Source organism: Nerophis ophidion, linkage group LG09 (genome assembly GCF_033978795.1).
Source record: "Nerophis ophidion isolate RoL-2023_Sa linkage group LG09, RoL_Noph_v1.0, whole genome shotgun sequence".
NCBI classification, from domain to species: Eukaryota; Metazoa; Chordata; class Actinopteri; order Syngnathiformes; family Syngnathidae; genus Nerophis; species Nerophis ophidion.
In genome coordinates this window covers 19,870,491-19,884,188 of record NC_084619.1, presented here as the reverse complement: position 1 = coordinate 19,884,188, position 13,698 = coordinate 19,870,491, and the positions used below count along the sequence as shown (strand labels likewise).

Sequence of the window (13,698 nt, the reverse complement as noted above, 5' to 3'; positions counted from 1 at the left end):
TGAATTTTCTCAAAACGATAGGATTGACTTACAAAAAAAATCAATTACAATAATACATAATGTTGGATATTGAGAACATACAAACTCTTTATTCATTTAGTCAAAAATATTAAAGGCCTACTGAAATGAGATTTTCTTATTTAAACGGGGATAGCAGGTCCATTCTATGTGTCATACTTGATCATTTCGCGATATTGCCGTATTTTTGCTGAAAGGATTTAGTAGAGAACATCGACGATAAAGTTCGCAACTTTTGGTCGCTAATAAAAAAGCCTTGCCTGTACCGGCAGTAGCAGACGATGTGCATGTGATGTCACCGGTTGTAGAGCTCCTCACATCCTCACATTGTTTACAATCATGGCCACCAGCAGCTAGAGCGATTTGGACCGAGAAAGCGACAATTTCCCCATTAATTTGAGCGAGGATGAAAGATTCGTGGATGAGGACAGTGAGAGTGAACGACTAGAAGAAGAAAAAAAAAGACGAGGGCAGTGGGAGCGATTCAGATGTTATTAGACACATTTACTAGTATAATTCTGGAAAATCCCTCATCTGCTTTTTGTGTTACTAGTGTTTTAGTGAGATTATATAGTCATACCTGAAAGTCGGAGGGGTGTGGTGACTGCCAGTGTCTCTGAGGGAAGCCATGGAGGAGCCAAGAATGTCGCAGCTGCCTCTTTGACAGCTGCAGGAGGAACGACAGAAGTTCCGCTTATGTTTACGGAAAGAGCCGACTTATTAGCACAATTTTCTCACCGAAACCTGCCAGTTGACATGTGGTAGAGAACCATGTTCGCTTGACCGCTCTGTTCCATATTAAAGCTTCACAACAAACAAAGAAACACCGGCTGTGTTTATGTTGCTACAGCCGGCTGCAATACACCGCTTTCCACCAACGTCTTTCTTCTTTGTAGTCTCCATTATTAATTGAACAAATTGCAAAAGATTCAGCAACAGAGATGTCCAGAATACTGTGTAATTATGCGATAAAAACAGATTACTTTTAGCCGTGATCGGTGCTGGGAAATCGGTGCTGTCCGCTACCACCGGTGACGTCACACGCACGCGTCATCATACGCGTCATAATTCCGCGTCATAATTCCGCGACGTTTTCAACAGGATACCTCGCAGAAAATTTAAAATTGCAATTTAGTAAACTAAACCGGCCGTATTGGCATGTGTTGCAATGTTAATATTTCATCATTGATATATAAACTATCAGACTGCTTGGTAGGTAGTAGTGGGTTTCAGTAGGCCTTTAAAGCTCGATGATTTGGTAAAATTGAAAACAGCTAAAATTATGTACAAAGCTAATTATAACCTACTACTAAAGAATGTACCATAATTCTTCTCAACTAAAGAGGAGAAATATAACCTTAGAGGAAAATCTAATTTAAAACATTTGTATGCACGTACAACACTTAAAACCTTTAACATATCAGTATGTGGAATTAAATTATGGAATGGATTAAGTAAAGAAGTTAAACATTGTGCTGATATGATCCAGTTTAAGAGGCTGTTCAAATGAATAGTGCGTACAAAGTACAAAGAAGAAGAATTATGAGAAACACTTTCAACCTTATGGAAAATAAGATATTTTTCATCTCAGTATGTTAATGAGGACTGAATTAATTAATTACATATTACAAAACTGTTGTGCTACTCATTCACGGATGTCATTTTGCTATTTTGCTGTAAAGAAGAAGGTCAGTGAATGAATGTATATATTTGTGAGCGCTCTGACGTGGGAAAGGGGTAGGATTAAATAAGCTTTGCTTCTTCCTACTCCTTTTCGGACATGATGTGATGTGAAATGATATGAAATTTGCCTGATGTATAATGTTGTAGGTATGTCATCTTCAAAATAAATTAAGAAAGAAACAACGACTTTTATTTATCCCACAATGAAGGAGTTACATTGTTGCAGTGCAAGTTTTTACATACAGTAACAAAAGTGAAGCGTAATGAAAAACAAAAAATAGTAATACAAACAACATATTGATTTTGAATTGATTTTTATTAAGGATCCCCATTAGCTGGTTGCCACAACAACCCACTAGTCTTCCTGGGGTCCACAAACTTGATACAATTGCAAGTAAAAGCATATAATTATAACTACACAATACAGAAAAAAATAAAAGCAACCATAAGAAAACAAGCAAACAATTTACAGTCACAGAATAATAATTACCATATAAATATAACTACTCAATACAAAACCAAACAAAATCATCAACAAGCAAACTAATTTAAAGTCTCAGGTAAAATATTACTTTCAATGCTGGTGAGGATATTGCTCACTAATATGTACAGATAGAAGATAAAATACAACAAAAAATGTTTACTTTATTTAGTTGATCATACATTAGTAGTTTTCTGACATTACCCTTAATTTATCAGTAAATAATACAGTAAATTATTTTGATCAAACCGTCACCATCATAAATACCATATTAAGTAAGGTCCCATATTATACTCTTTTTTTTAAAAACAAACTTATATTCAACCCTCAGGGGGAAAAGGCTCACTTGTTTGTCCTCTTAGTAAATCGTTGCGGTATTTTGTCAACATTGTTTTCTGTATTAATCCATTATCATTTTCTCTTGTTAAAAAAATAAATAAAATAAATTTGGCCCTGATGTGTGAAAGTGAGTGTGAATGTTGTCTGTTTATCTCTGTTGGCCCTGCGATGAGGTGGCGACTTGTCCAGGGTTTACCTTGCCTACCGCCCGAATGCAGCTGAGATAGGCTCCAGCACGCCCCGCGACCCCGAAACGGACAAGCAGTAGAAAATGGATGGAAAGTATGATTATTTCACAAGTGTAGGATACAATTGCAGTTTCTCAACATTACCACAAAGCCAAATAGAACATTTTAGTCCTTCAATTTTCAAAGGACATAAAACTTTCATTTTTTTTTTGTTCAAATCTCTTAACAAAAATTTAATGTTTTTTATTTTTTATTATTTTAACTCTTTCCATTCCTATTTACCAAATGTTGTCACAGTTTTTAATTAGTATACATTTGCATGTAGGATAGACTTTATCTCACATTGGGGAAATTGTGTGGTTGCATTGCAGATACAAAAAAGTCCACAAGAAATAAAGTAAAACACACATGAAAACATTAAAGAAAACAAAGGACATCAAATACAATAAAAGTGCATGGGGCTGATGCAACAAGCTGCCACTTCAGTGGAACCATTTCTACATAGACCTACAAAGGTAAAACACAAAGAAAAAACACCCGTCCATCCATTTCTACCGCTTACTCCCTTTGTGGTTGCGGGGGTCGCTGGTGCCTATCTCAACTACAATCGGGCAGAAGGATGGTGTACACCCTGGACAAGTCGCCACCTCATCACAGGGCTAACGCAGATAGACAGACAACATTCACACACTAAGAAAACAATTAGCAAAATTACCTATTTACTTACAAATATTACCGGGAATGTTTTTTATCATAATGTATTTTTTAAGCTTAACTCTTAAAAGACTTTTTGTTAAAATGATGTCACAATTTCAATTAGTATACATTTGAATAATGAGGTATTGCATGAATTTAAACTTCTGGCTTTATGTCATTATAAGACTTTCAAAGGGGTCAAAATTAAATAAAAAAAAAAAACATTACATGTTTTATAATTTTGTTAAATACTGAAGTTAATTGAGCAATTTGAGCATGAAAAGTAACAACAAAAATATAATTCAAAACGATGTTGTGCCCTTCAAAAACTACAGGACTTTGAAAATAATTAAAACTGAAGGTGCCCAGAGGATTAAATTGTACACACTACAATCTAGCCTGGAATTCTGTTTCTTTTAATAAGTGCTACTGGGAACAAGCTGTTATTGTCTGTAGCTTTAATGCTAATGAGATGTTTGTCCATACCTGAGTGACTCCAAGAAGCCCTGTTTTGCACTCTAACTAGCGTACTTTTGACACATACTGTACACTGTAACGCTGCACTAGTACAACGTGACCGATGCCAAATATCACACATGATAACATGACATTAAGGAGTGGCCAGTGGGACAGGAGCTGGTTACAAATGTTAGCTGAAGAAAAACAATATCACCAAAGAGATAAAACATCTTTCATGCCAGTAGCTGACTGACACTAGACTAATTGCAAGAGCCCAAGAAATGATTTCTAAATGCGAAGTGAAGCCTTATCTGTAAACCTTAAGACTGGCTCAACCAACTGATGAGTTTACGCCAGGAGTGTCCAACGTACGGCCCGCGGACCTGATGGTTTTATCCAGCCTGCGGGATGAGTATAAATATGAACTAAACTGCTGTTCTAAATGTGTCCACTAGATGTAGGGCAATAGCAATTATTTGTATCTTTGAAGATTATGCTACATACGTAAAAAAAAATAAACCACACAATGTTCGTGCACCAGTTGAGGAAAATGAGCAAACTATAACATCCTGTAATGTGATATAATTTTTTTTATCTTGATAGATTGAAAATTAACACCAATGAGTTGACTGATGAACATTATCACATAATTTATTCAGAAAGTATAAATAACGACCAATAAAGTTGGAATACTATTAACCGCAACATGTAAGTGTAAAAAAAACCCCAACAACATTATGATTTGTACATTTTCTGAATGTGCTTGTTCTATTTTTAAACAAAGAAAAGTTGTCTTTATGTTTAAGTTATCTTGCCGTGTATTTACCAGTCCGGCCCAATCGGGAGTAGATTTGTCTCCATGGGGCGTCCGATCTAAATGACTTTGACACCCCTGGTTTACTAAAATCCCCTGATTTATAATGGATTTCAGATTTGAATCTACTCAGCGGCCTAGGGGTTAGAGTGTACGACCTAAGAACGGTAGGTAGATCATGAGTTCAAACCCCGGCCGAGTCATGAATTGATTAACGTGGACCCCGACTTAAACAAGTTGAAAAACTTATTCGGGTGTCACCATTTAGTGGTCAATTGTACGGAATATGTACTGAACTGTGTAATCTACTAATAAAAGTTTCAATCAATCAAAGTCATACCAAAGACTATAAAAATGGGACCCATTCCCTCCCTGCTTGGCACTCAGCATCAAGGGTTGGAAGATAGGCTCCAGTCCAGAACCCCCTGCAACCCCATAAGGGACAAGCGGTAGAAAATGGATGAATGGATGGGCATCCCCTTGATCACCTCCCAGGGGGTGATCAAGGGGATGGGTCAAATGAGGAGGACAAAGTTCACCACAGTTAGTGTGTGTGTGACAATCATTGGTACTTTAACTTAACTTAAATGAGCCAATAACATATTGCTTACTATTGTTAAATATGGAAAATTACTGATGATGCATTTAAGCTGTAACAAATCCTTGTGGTAGGGATAATGTAATTTTCAATATTTGCATTTGACAAAAAGCACATTTTAACAGTTGGCGCTCCAAGTGCATCGAATGTTTGTTGGCAATAGCGCAGACCCGGGAATTCTGCGGCCCGCAGGCCACATTCGGCCCTTTGTGCGTCCCTGCCCTGCACGCGTGAGGCCAATCATAAATTACAAAATAAATTTTAAAAAGTATCTATGTCGAGTGTGCAATACAACGGTGCTGCTTTTGTTTTGAAAGGCGTTATTTGTATTACTTCCGTGTGGATGTATGCGCGTGCGTGATTGTGAGTGAACGTGAACAGCAATCACAAATTACAAAATAAATTTAAAAAAACATCTAGTATGTCCTTCATGCAATACAACTGTGCTGCTTTATTTTTGAAAAGTGTTATTTATGGACGTATGTCCGTGTGTAACCTGTGAGTGAAGGTGCACTTCCAACAAGTGATGCCCGGTTACCCCCGAGATGTCAGCTCAAGCTAAAAAGACAAAAGTTGATGACGAATGCCGTGTTTTCAACAAGACATGGACTGCCAAGTATTTATTAAAAAAAAATGAAAGGTGTGCTTAATTTGTGGTACACAGGTTACTGGTTTAAGAATATAATTTGAATTGCCACTGCACGACTAAGCACGAGGAAAAATACCAGAATCTGTCTGAAGAGCGCACAAGGGAGGCTGATGCATTGATGGTAAAACCGCAAACCCAACAATAACTTTTTGCTAAATTTCACACCCCCAGAGATGCAGCCGTCTGGACAAGTTTTGTCATTTCTCACAAAATTGCCAGAAAAAGTAAGGCATTTTCTGACGGAGAGTTTATTAAGGACTCCTTATTGGACTCTGTTGCGCTGATATGCCCAGAGAAGAGGGGCGCATTTGAGAACGTGTCACTCTCCCGACGCCCTGTAACGAGGCGGGTTAAGGCCATCGCTGGAAACTTGGAGCTTTGGCTGAAGAACAGAACTGTTTTTCGCTGGCATTGGATGAGAGCTGCGATGTACGTGACACCGCCCAGCTACTCATCTTCTTACGTGGGATAACTGCAGACTTTCAAATCAAGGAGGAGCTGGCAGACATGCAGTCAGTTAAAGTGAAAACCACAGGTAATGACTTGTTCAGAGGTAAATGCGTGTTTGGACATGTTACGACTGAAATTGGTAGGTGTGACAACAATCTGACAGGGACAAATGTTGGCCTTTTAAAGAGGATGCAGGATAAAGTGACAGAAATTAACCCGGTGCAGAAATTGACATTTTTGCATTGTATTTTACATCAGGAAGTGTTGTGTAAGACAGTGTTAAAAATTGAACCATCAAAAGCAATCTGCTTTTGTATAAAGTTAAGTTAGGTTAAATTAAATTATTATTATAATTTTTCTTACGGTATATCAAAAATAATATTGAGCAAAATTTAATTGAAATATTGTCGATATGGCCCTCCAGCAGTGCTCGGGTTGCTCATGCGGCCCCCGGTAAAAATTAATTGCCCACCACTGCAATAGCAGCTTTGCATTTTGTCAGATGCTCATTTATAGACTAGTGCAGTCAGATGCAATTTTTAAAGACAATTTTATCACATTTTTAAATTTGGAGTAATCAATATAAATCAGATTGTTTCTCGCTTGTACAATTTAACTAAGTCAAATATTGGGACAAAAATGCAATTTTGTCAGAGTGTCAGCCGGGAATATTTTTTTTTTTTTACATATTTTACTTTGTTCAGAACTTGCTAACAGCTTTTTAAAAGTTCAGTCGGGGTTCATTTTCCAATGAGATTTACCAGCAAGCACAGAAGTTGTCCTCTCCTCACTCATTTTTGTGCTGACGTATGCTTTGACCTGATCATTGATTTCTAGCAACTCGTGTTACCTTTCAGGTAACTATAGATAAGAGAGCATGTGCACTCAAAACACCTGGCGTGATTAGTCTGCATGTTTTATACAATTATTTTTTGTGATTAATCACGAGTTAACTCGTTATTTTTGTTTCTTTGAGAATTCTTCTCTGCCTCATTAATGTTGGCTTATTTTTTTGCTGGTAAACTTTACGATGACGGGTGAGAGGTTATTATTTTATTGTAAACTACAATTATACTGTCAACCTTAACTTTGATAACCAGTCATTATGTGACTTGTCACTGCTCAGACTCTTAGATTACCCTAAATATTTTCCTGACAAATCGTGCTGGTCCAATTTACGACTGTTTGAGGTTACATTTGTTGAATTACATACATTCGAGTTAGCACCTATTGCAGAAGTGTCCAAAGTGCGGCAAGGGGGCCATTTGCGAACTGCAGCTGATTTTTTTAACGGCATCCAGCACATTCTAAAAATACTATTTAAAAAAAAAGTACAATAAAAGCGCAGACAGGTGAACTGTAACGAGAAAAAGTATGCAAAGCTGCAGTACAGATTGTTTTTTTTCTTTAAAAGTGTAATTGCTTAAAAAATGATTCAAAATCAATTACATTATAAATTGACATATTTAAGGCTCCAATTACTTCACATCAAAAATTCCACTTTGAATCATTTTTTTGGGGAAAATATTTGATACATTTTGTGTTTGCCAAAAAAACAAAAACAAAGTTTATTACGACAAGAAGGCATAAAACAAACAACAAAAAACATTTTTAAAAAAGCTTCGAAAGTGAAAAAAAAATGTATCAGTTGTTTTTTTAACACTTTTATGAGTGGGGCCCTTTTGGATCACTGATAATTTTAGTGATTTTTTTTAATTGACATTGCTCATGAAATATTAATGAATCAAAACCAATTTTATGAATTATTGACTTATTTAAGGCTCCAATTACATTACATCAAATATTCCACTTTGAAATATTTTTGGGGAAAATATTGCACGTTTTGTGTGTTGTCCTTCCTCGGAGGTTGTCACATCACAGCAACATGACAACCTCAGAGGAAGGAAACGTGGTGGCCGAAACAGTCAGGTACAGAAATAAACACATGTCTGGCTATAAGTATAACACAATTGCATACTTTTTTGAAGAACTAGTAACCTTTTTGGATTGTTGTAAATTATGCTTTCAAAAAAAAAAAAAAAAAAAAGCCCTTAAAAAATCTGCGATGTAGTGAAACGTCAATATTTTAAGCTCTATTTGGCGGGGGATGACTATACTGCACATGTATTGCTTTTGTCAGGAAAGTACATCAAACTGCAAGCGTGCTATATATTTTTTTATTATTACAATACAACAGCTAAATGCACTCCAAAACCCATGGAAAAGAGACAGCCCACAACACACTCAATGGAGATGAGTCGCCCAGACCTGCAAAACAACAGATTTTATGGTTAGGTTTCAGCCGAGTCAACAAAGCACAACATGTTCCCTGTAAATACAACGAGAAACGTTTTGTCTACAATAAATTCACAGTTCATAGTGTTAGTGTTCATACACTCATCTTGGTTTTGAATGTCTTATTACAGGTAATTATTTGGGGCTGTTAATAATTAATTTGGACATATTTATCCCCTTAGGATGGAATGATTAAACAATGTGTGTCTTCAAGGATTTAAAAAAACAAGAATAGGGATGTGGTTGTTGCGGCCCATTTGATAGCAGAAGATCAGGTCTCTGCTCTAAACTGCATTTTTCTGCTTCCTGTCAGACTTGTGTTATTTGCATCTTCAAAAGCATTGTCTGCAAATATTTGTTTTATAAAATTAAGACAGACATACTTTATGTTCTATGGTGCTGAAGGTACTTAAATTGCGAAGTTTATAAACTTGTATTTCCATCACAATTGTTTTGTGCCTTTGAGGAGCTGCTGAATAATGTCACATTGTGTCCACTTGTATATAAGAATGTCTAATGTTATGCAGTCATATATGTATGTATATTTGTATGTTTTCTTTAGTGACACTCTGGTTCTTCATTCTGGATTTGACAGAATAAAGAAATTGGAGCACTTGGAGCTTGGATGCTATTTCCTGACTCCCGTATTTTTGGGGGGATGGAGTTTGGCTTGATGTTGACTTTTGTATCCCTTTAACTAAAAAAAAAAACATTTTCTTTCTCCTAATTATCACCTTGCCTATGTATGTGTATTATTTGTTAATTATTTGTTCAATATAAAGGCAAAACTTTAAGGAAAAAAACCTCAGTCCTCCATGTCTGAGTTATTTTTTGAAATTTCCAAATTGTGCACAAAAAATGGAAATTTAAAAAACTATTAATTTTTTGCTTTTTCATTTTAGGTCTGGAAACAAATATCGAAAAAAAAGAAGTGATATTTCTATCCTTTAAAGTTTTGGTTTTACGTCGAAAATTAAAGAATGAATGATTATACAGCATTAATAATTTGTGTTTATCCATCCACGTTCTACCTCTTGTCCCTCTCATGGAATACCATTAAAGAGAAAATCACCTGTGAAATTAAACACTGAGCATAGTTTACACAGAATTCAGTTAATATGTACAATATCCAAAAAACGGCTTTTCTTCACACACCCCGAATGTGCAATAATGCAGTGTTTCTTAACCATAGGGACATGGGCCCATTGTTAAGCCATGAGAGCCCCTTACAAAGCCGCCAAAAATCATCCGTTTCTCAGCTCAGTTGTATTACACTTTTTATCACTTGTATGGCACTGATGACAATCTCAAACCAACAGAAAAAAGCCTTAGAGAAGTTGTTCAATCGCAAAAGTTATGACTAACGCGGTGAAGCCGTATTTTCATTTTTACCTATATTGTGTTGAGAGTTTGGTTAAGAAACATACTCTTTAATGACTTTGTTTAATTCAGCACTACATAAATTGAGTATAAAAATATTTTTTTCAGGTATTTATGAGACCCTTTTTATGCAGTATGTTAGTTAGTAATTATGTTTCCAATTCACCAACCTAAGCCTAAGTTGTACAGTTGTGGTCAAAAGTTTCCATACACTTGTAAAGAACAATGTCATGGCTGTCTTGAGTTTCCAATAATTTCTACAACTCTTATTTTTTTGTGATCGAGTGATTGGAGCACATACTTGCTAGTCACAAAAAAAATTCATGAAGTAGGGTTCTTTTATGAATTTATTATGAGTCTACTGAAAATGTGACCAAATCTGCTGGGTCAAAAGTATACATACAGCAATGTTAATATTTAATTACATGTCCCTTGGCAAGTTTCACTGCAATAAGGCACTTTTGTTTCATCTGACCACAGAACTTTCCTCCAGAAGGTCTTACCTTTGTCTATGTGATGTCAGATGAAACAAAATAAGAGCTGTTTGGCCACAATACCCAGCAACATGTTTGCAGGAGAAAAGGGGAGGCCTTTAATCCCAGGAACAGCAAACCTACCGTCATGCATGGTGGTGGTAGTATTATGCTCTGGGTCTGTTTTGCTGCCAATGGAACTGTTGCTTTACAGAGAGTAAATGGGACAATGAAAAAAGAGGATTACCTCCAAATTCTTCAGGACAACCTAAAATCATCAGCCCGGAGGTTGGGTCTTGGGCGTAGTTGGGCGTTCCAACAGGAAAATGACCCCAAACACACGTCAAAAGTGGTAAAGGAATGGCTAAATCAGGCTAGAATTAGAGTTTTAGAACGGCCTTCCCAAAGTACTGACTTAAACGTGTGGAAAATGCTGAAGAAACAAGTCCATGTCAGAAAACCAACAAATTTAGCTGAACTGCACCAATTTTGTCAAGAGGAGCGGTCAAAAATTCAACCAGAAGCTTGTGGATGGCTACCAAGAGCGCCTTTTTACAGGGACAGGTATGTGTGTATGTTGCTGACCTACTCAGTGGCCTAGTGGTTAGAGTGTCCGCCCTGAAATCGGTAAGTCGTGAGTTCAAATCCTGGCCTAGTCATACCAAAGACTATAAAAATGGGACTCGTTACCTCCCTGCTTGGCACTCAGCATCAAGGGTTGGAATTGAAGGCTAAATCACCAAAAATGATTCCCGGGGTGCGGCCATCGCTGCTGCTCACTGCTCCCCTCACCTCCCAGTGGGTGATCGAAATAATAATTTTGCCACACCTAGTGTGTGTGTGACAATCATTGGTACTTTAACTTTGACTTTTAATGTATACTTTTGACGCAGCAGATTTGGTCACATTTTCAGTCGACCCATTATAAATTCATAAAAGAACCAAACTTCATGAATGTTTTTAGTAACCATCAAGTATGTCCTCCAATCGCTCTATCACAAAAACATAAGAGTTGTAAAAATTATTTGAACCGCCATAACATTATGTTCTTTACAAGTGTATGCAAACTTTTGATCATGACTGTATGTGTTAAATGAATAAATAATCTTTGTTGATGACACTTTGTATTATGTCATTTGATACGGTTGTAAACTGAAAGTAGGTTAAGTATAATTGTTGAATACAATCAAAATCAAGAGTAGGACTACTAATTCAGTATTCATATTTATTGGGCCCCGATGTACTGGAAACGTTGGGGCTGGGGGTCAAAAAGGTTAAAGGCCTACTGAAACCCACTACTACCAACCACGCAGTCTGATAGTTTATATATCAATGATGAAATATTAACATTGCAACACATGCCAATACGGCCGGTTTAGTTTACTAAATTGCAATTTTAAATTTCCCGTGAGGTATCATGTTGAAAACGTTGCGGAATGATGATGCGTATGAAGCGCGTGACGTCACCGGTGGTAGCCGACATGTTCTCCCAGCATCGAACACGGCTAAAAGTAGTCTGTTTTTAATCGCATAATTACACAGTATTCTAGACATCTGTGTTGCTGAATATTTACCAATTTGTTCAATTAATAATGGAGACTACAAATAAGAAAGAGGTTGGTGGAAAGCGGTGTATTTTGGCCGGCTGTAGCAACACAAACACAGCCGGTGTTTGTTTGTTGTGAAGCTTTAATATGGGACATAGCGGTCAAGCAAACATGATTTTCTACCACATGTCCACCGGCAGGTTTCGGTGAGAAAATTGTGGTAATATGTTGGCTCTTACCGTAAACATGAGCGGAGCTTATGTCGTTCCTCCTGCAGCTGTCAAAGAGGCAGCTGCGACTTTCTTGGCTCCTCCATGGCTTCCCTCAGAGACACTGGCGGTCTCCACAGGTATGACTATTTAATTTCACTAAAACACTGGTAACACAATAAGCAGATAAAGTATTTTCCAGAATTATCCTAGTAAATGTGTATAATATCATCTAAATTGCTCCCGCTGCCGTCGCCTTTTTTCCCCCTTTTCTAGTGCTTCACTCTAACTTTCCTCATCCACAAATCTTTCATTCTCGCTCAAATTAATGGGGAAATTGTCGCTTTCTCGGTCCGAATCGCTCTAGCTGCTAGTGACTATGATTGCAAACAATGTGAGGATGTGAGGAGCTCTACAACCAGTGACGCCACGCGCACATTGTCTGCTACTTCCGGTACAGGCAAGGCTTTTTTATTAGCGATCAAAAGTTGCAAAATTTATCATCAATGTTCTCTACTAAATCCTTTCAGCAAAAATATGGCAAAATCGCGAAAATGATCAAGTATAACACAAAGAATGGACCTGCTATCCCCGTTAAAATAGGAAAATCTAATTTCAGTAGGCCTTTAAATGAGTAAATAATCTTTGGTAATGACACTTTGTATTATATCATTTAACACGGTTGTAAACTGAAAGTAGGTTAGGTATAATTGTTGAATACAATTAAAATCCAGAGTAAGAGTACTAATTCAGTATTCATATTTATTGGGCCCCGATGTAGTGGAAACGTTGGGGCTGGGGGTCAAACAAGGTTAACAACCCCTGCATCAGTGCATTATTATGTTTTAAAGGAAGATATGATAGAGCTGCAAGAATAGTTCTTAGCAAAATATGGTAAAAAAAGCATGCACTTACATATGTCCTGCGGGTATCAGAAACGTCGACTTATGTTCAATCACTGTTGAGGTCCACAACATGTTTGTTTGGAAGTCTCCTTGTCATTCTTCAGCACGGTAGGCCTCACCACGTCCACGTCCCGGTGCAAGTGGTCGAGCAAGCCGGTGAGGATGTTGGGAGCGGCGTAAAAGTCAATCAAAAAGTAGGATCCTCTACGGTGTTTCTGGTCGTGTTTGTTTATCCTATATGGAAGAAGTCTCTCTCCTAGGTTCTCCATGTCTCTCACCACGGCGCCCCGCTCCATCAGCGTCTCCACAGTCCGACGCAGAGTAGCTGCAGTCTCCGCCCGTTGCATGACTTTAAGAATAAGGGCCAGTTCGTACCGAGGCATTAATACGGCGAAGAGAAGCGAATAAAAATAAAAATACTCAATTGGTGGCAGAAATTTCCAGTAGGCGGTCAATGTCGACCATGTTATGACACGAGGAGAGAAGGTCTTCTTCTTTTGTTTTTATGGCGGTT

General features: G+C 37.3%; 1 protein-coding gene across 1 annotated transcript; it reads right to left on the bottom strand.

Moving 5' to 3' along the window:
* Nucleotides 1-8,538: 8,538 nt before the first annotated feature.
* On the bottom strand, nucleotides 8,539-13,698 carry mrps6 (mitochondrial ribosomal protein S6). Its single transcript, XM_061910500.1, has 2 exons — nucleotides 13,195-13,698; nucleotides 8,539-8,643 (listed from the first exon to the last, which is right to left on the bottom strand). Exon 1 carries the CDS (start codon nucleotides 13,565-13,567, stop codon nucleotides 13,235-13,237), a length of 333 nt encoding a protein of 110 aa, XP_061766484.1. The 5' UTR covers nucleotides 13,568-13,698; the 3' UTR covers nucleotides 8,539-8,643; nucleotides 13,195-13,234.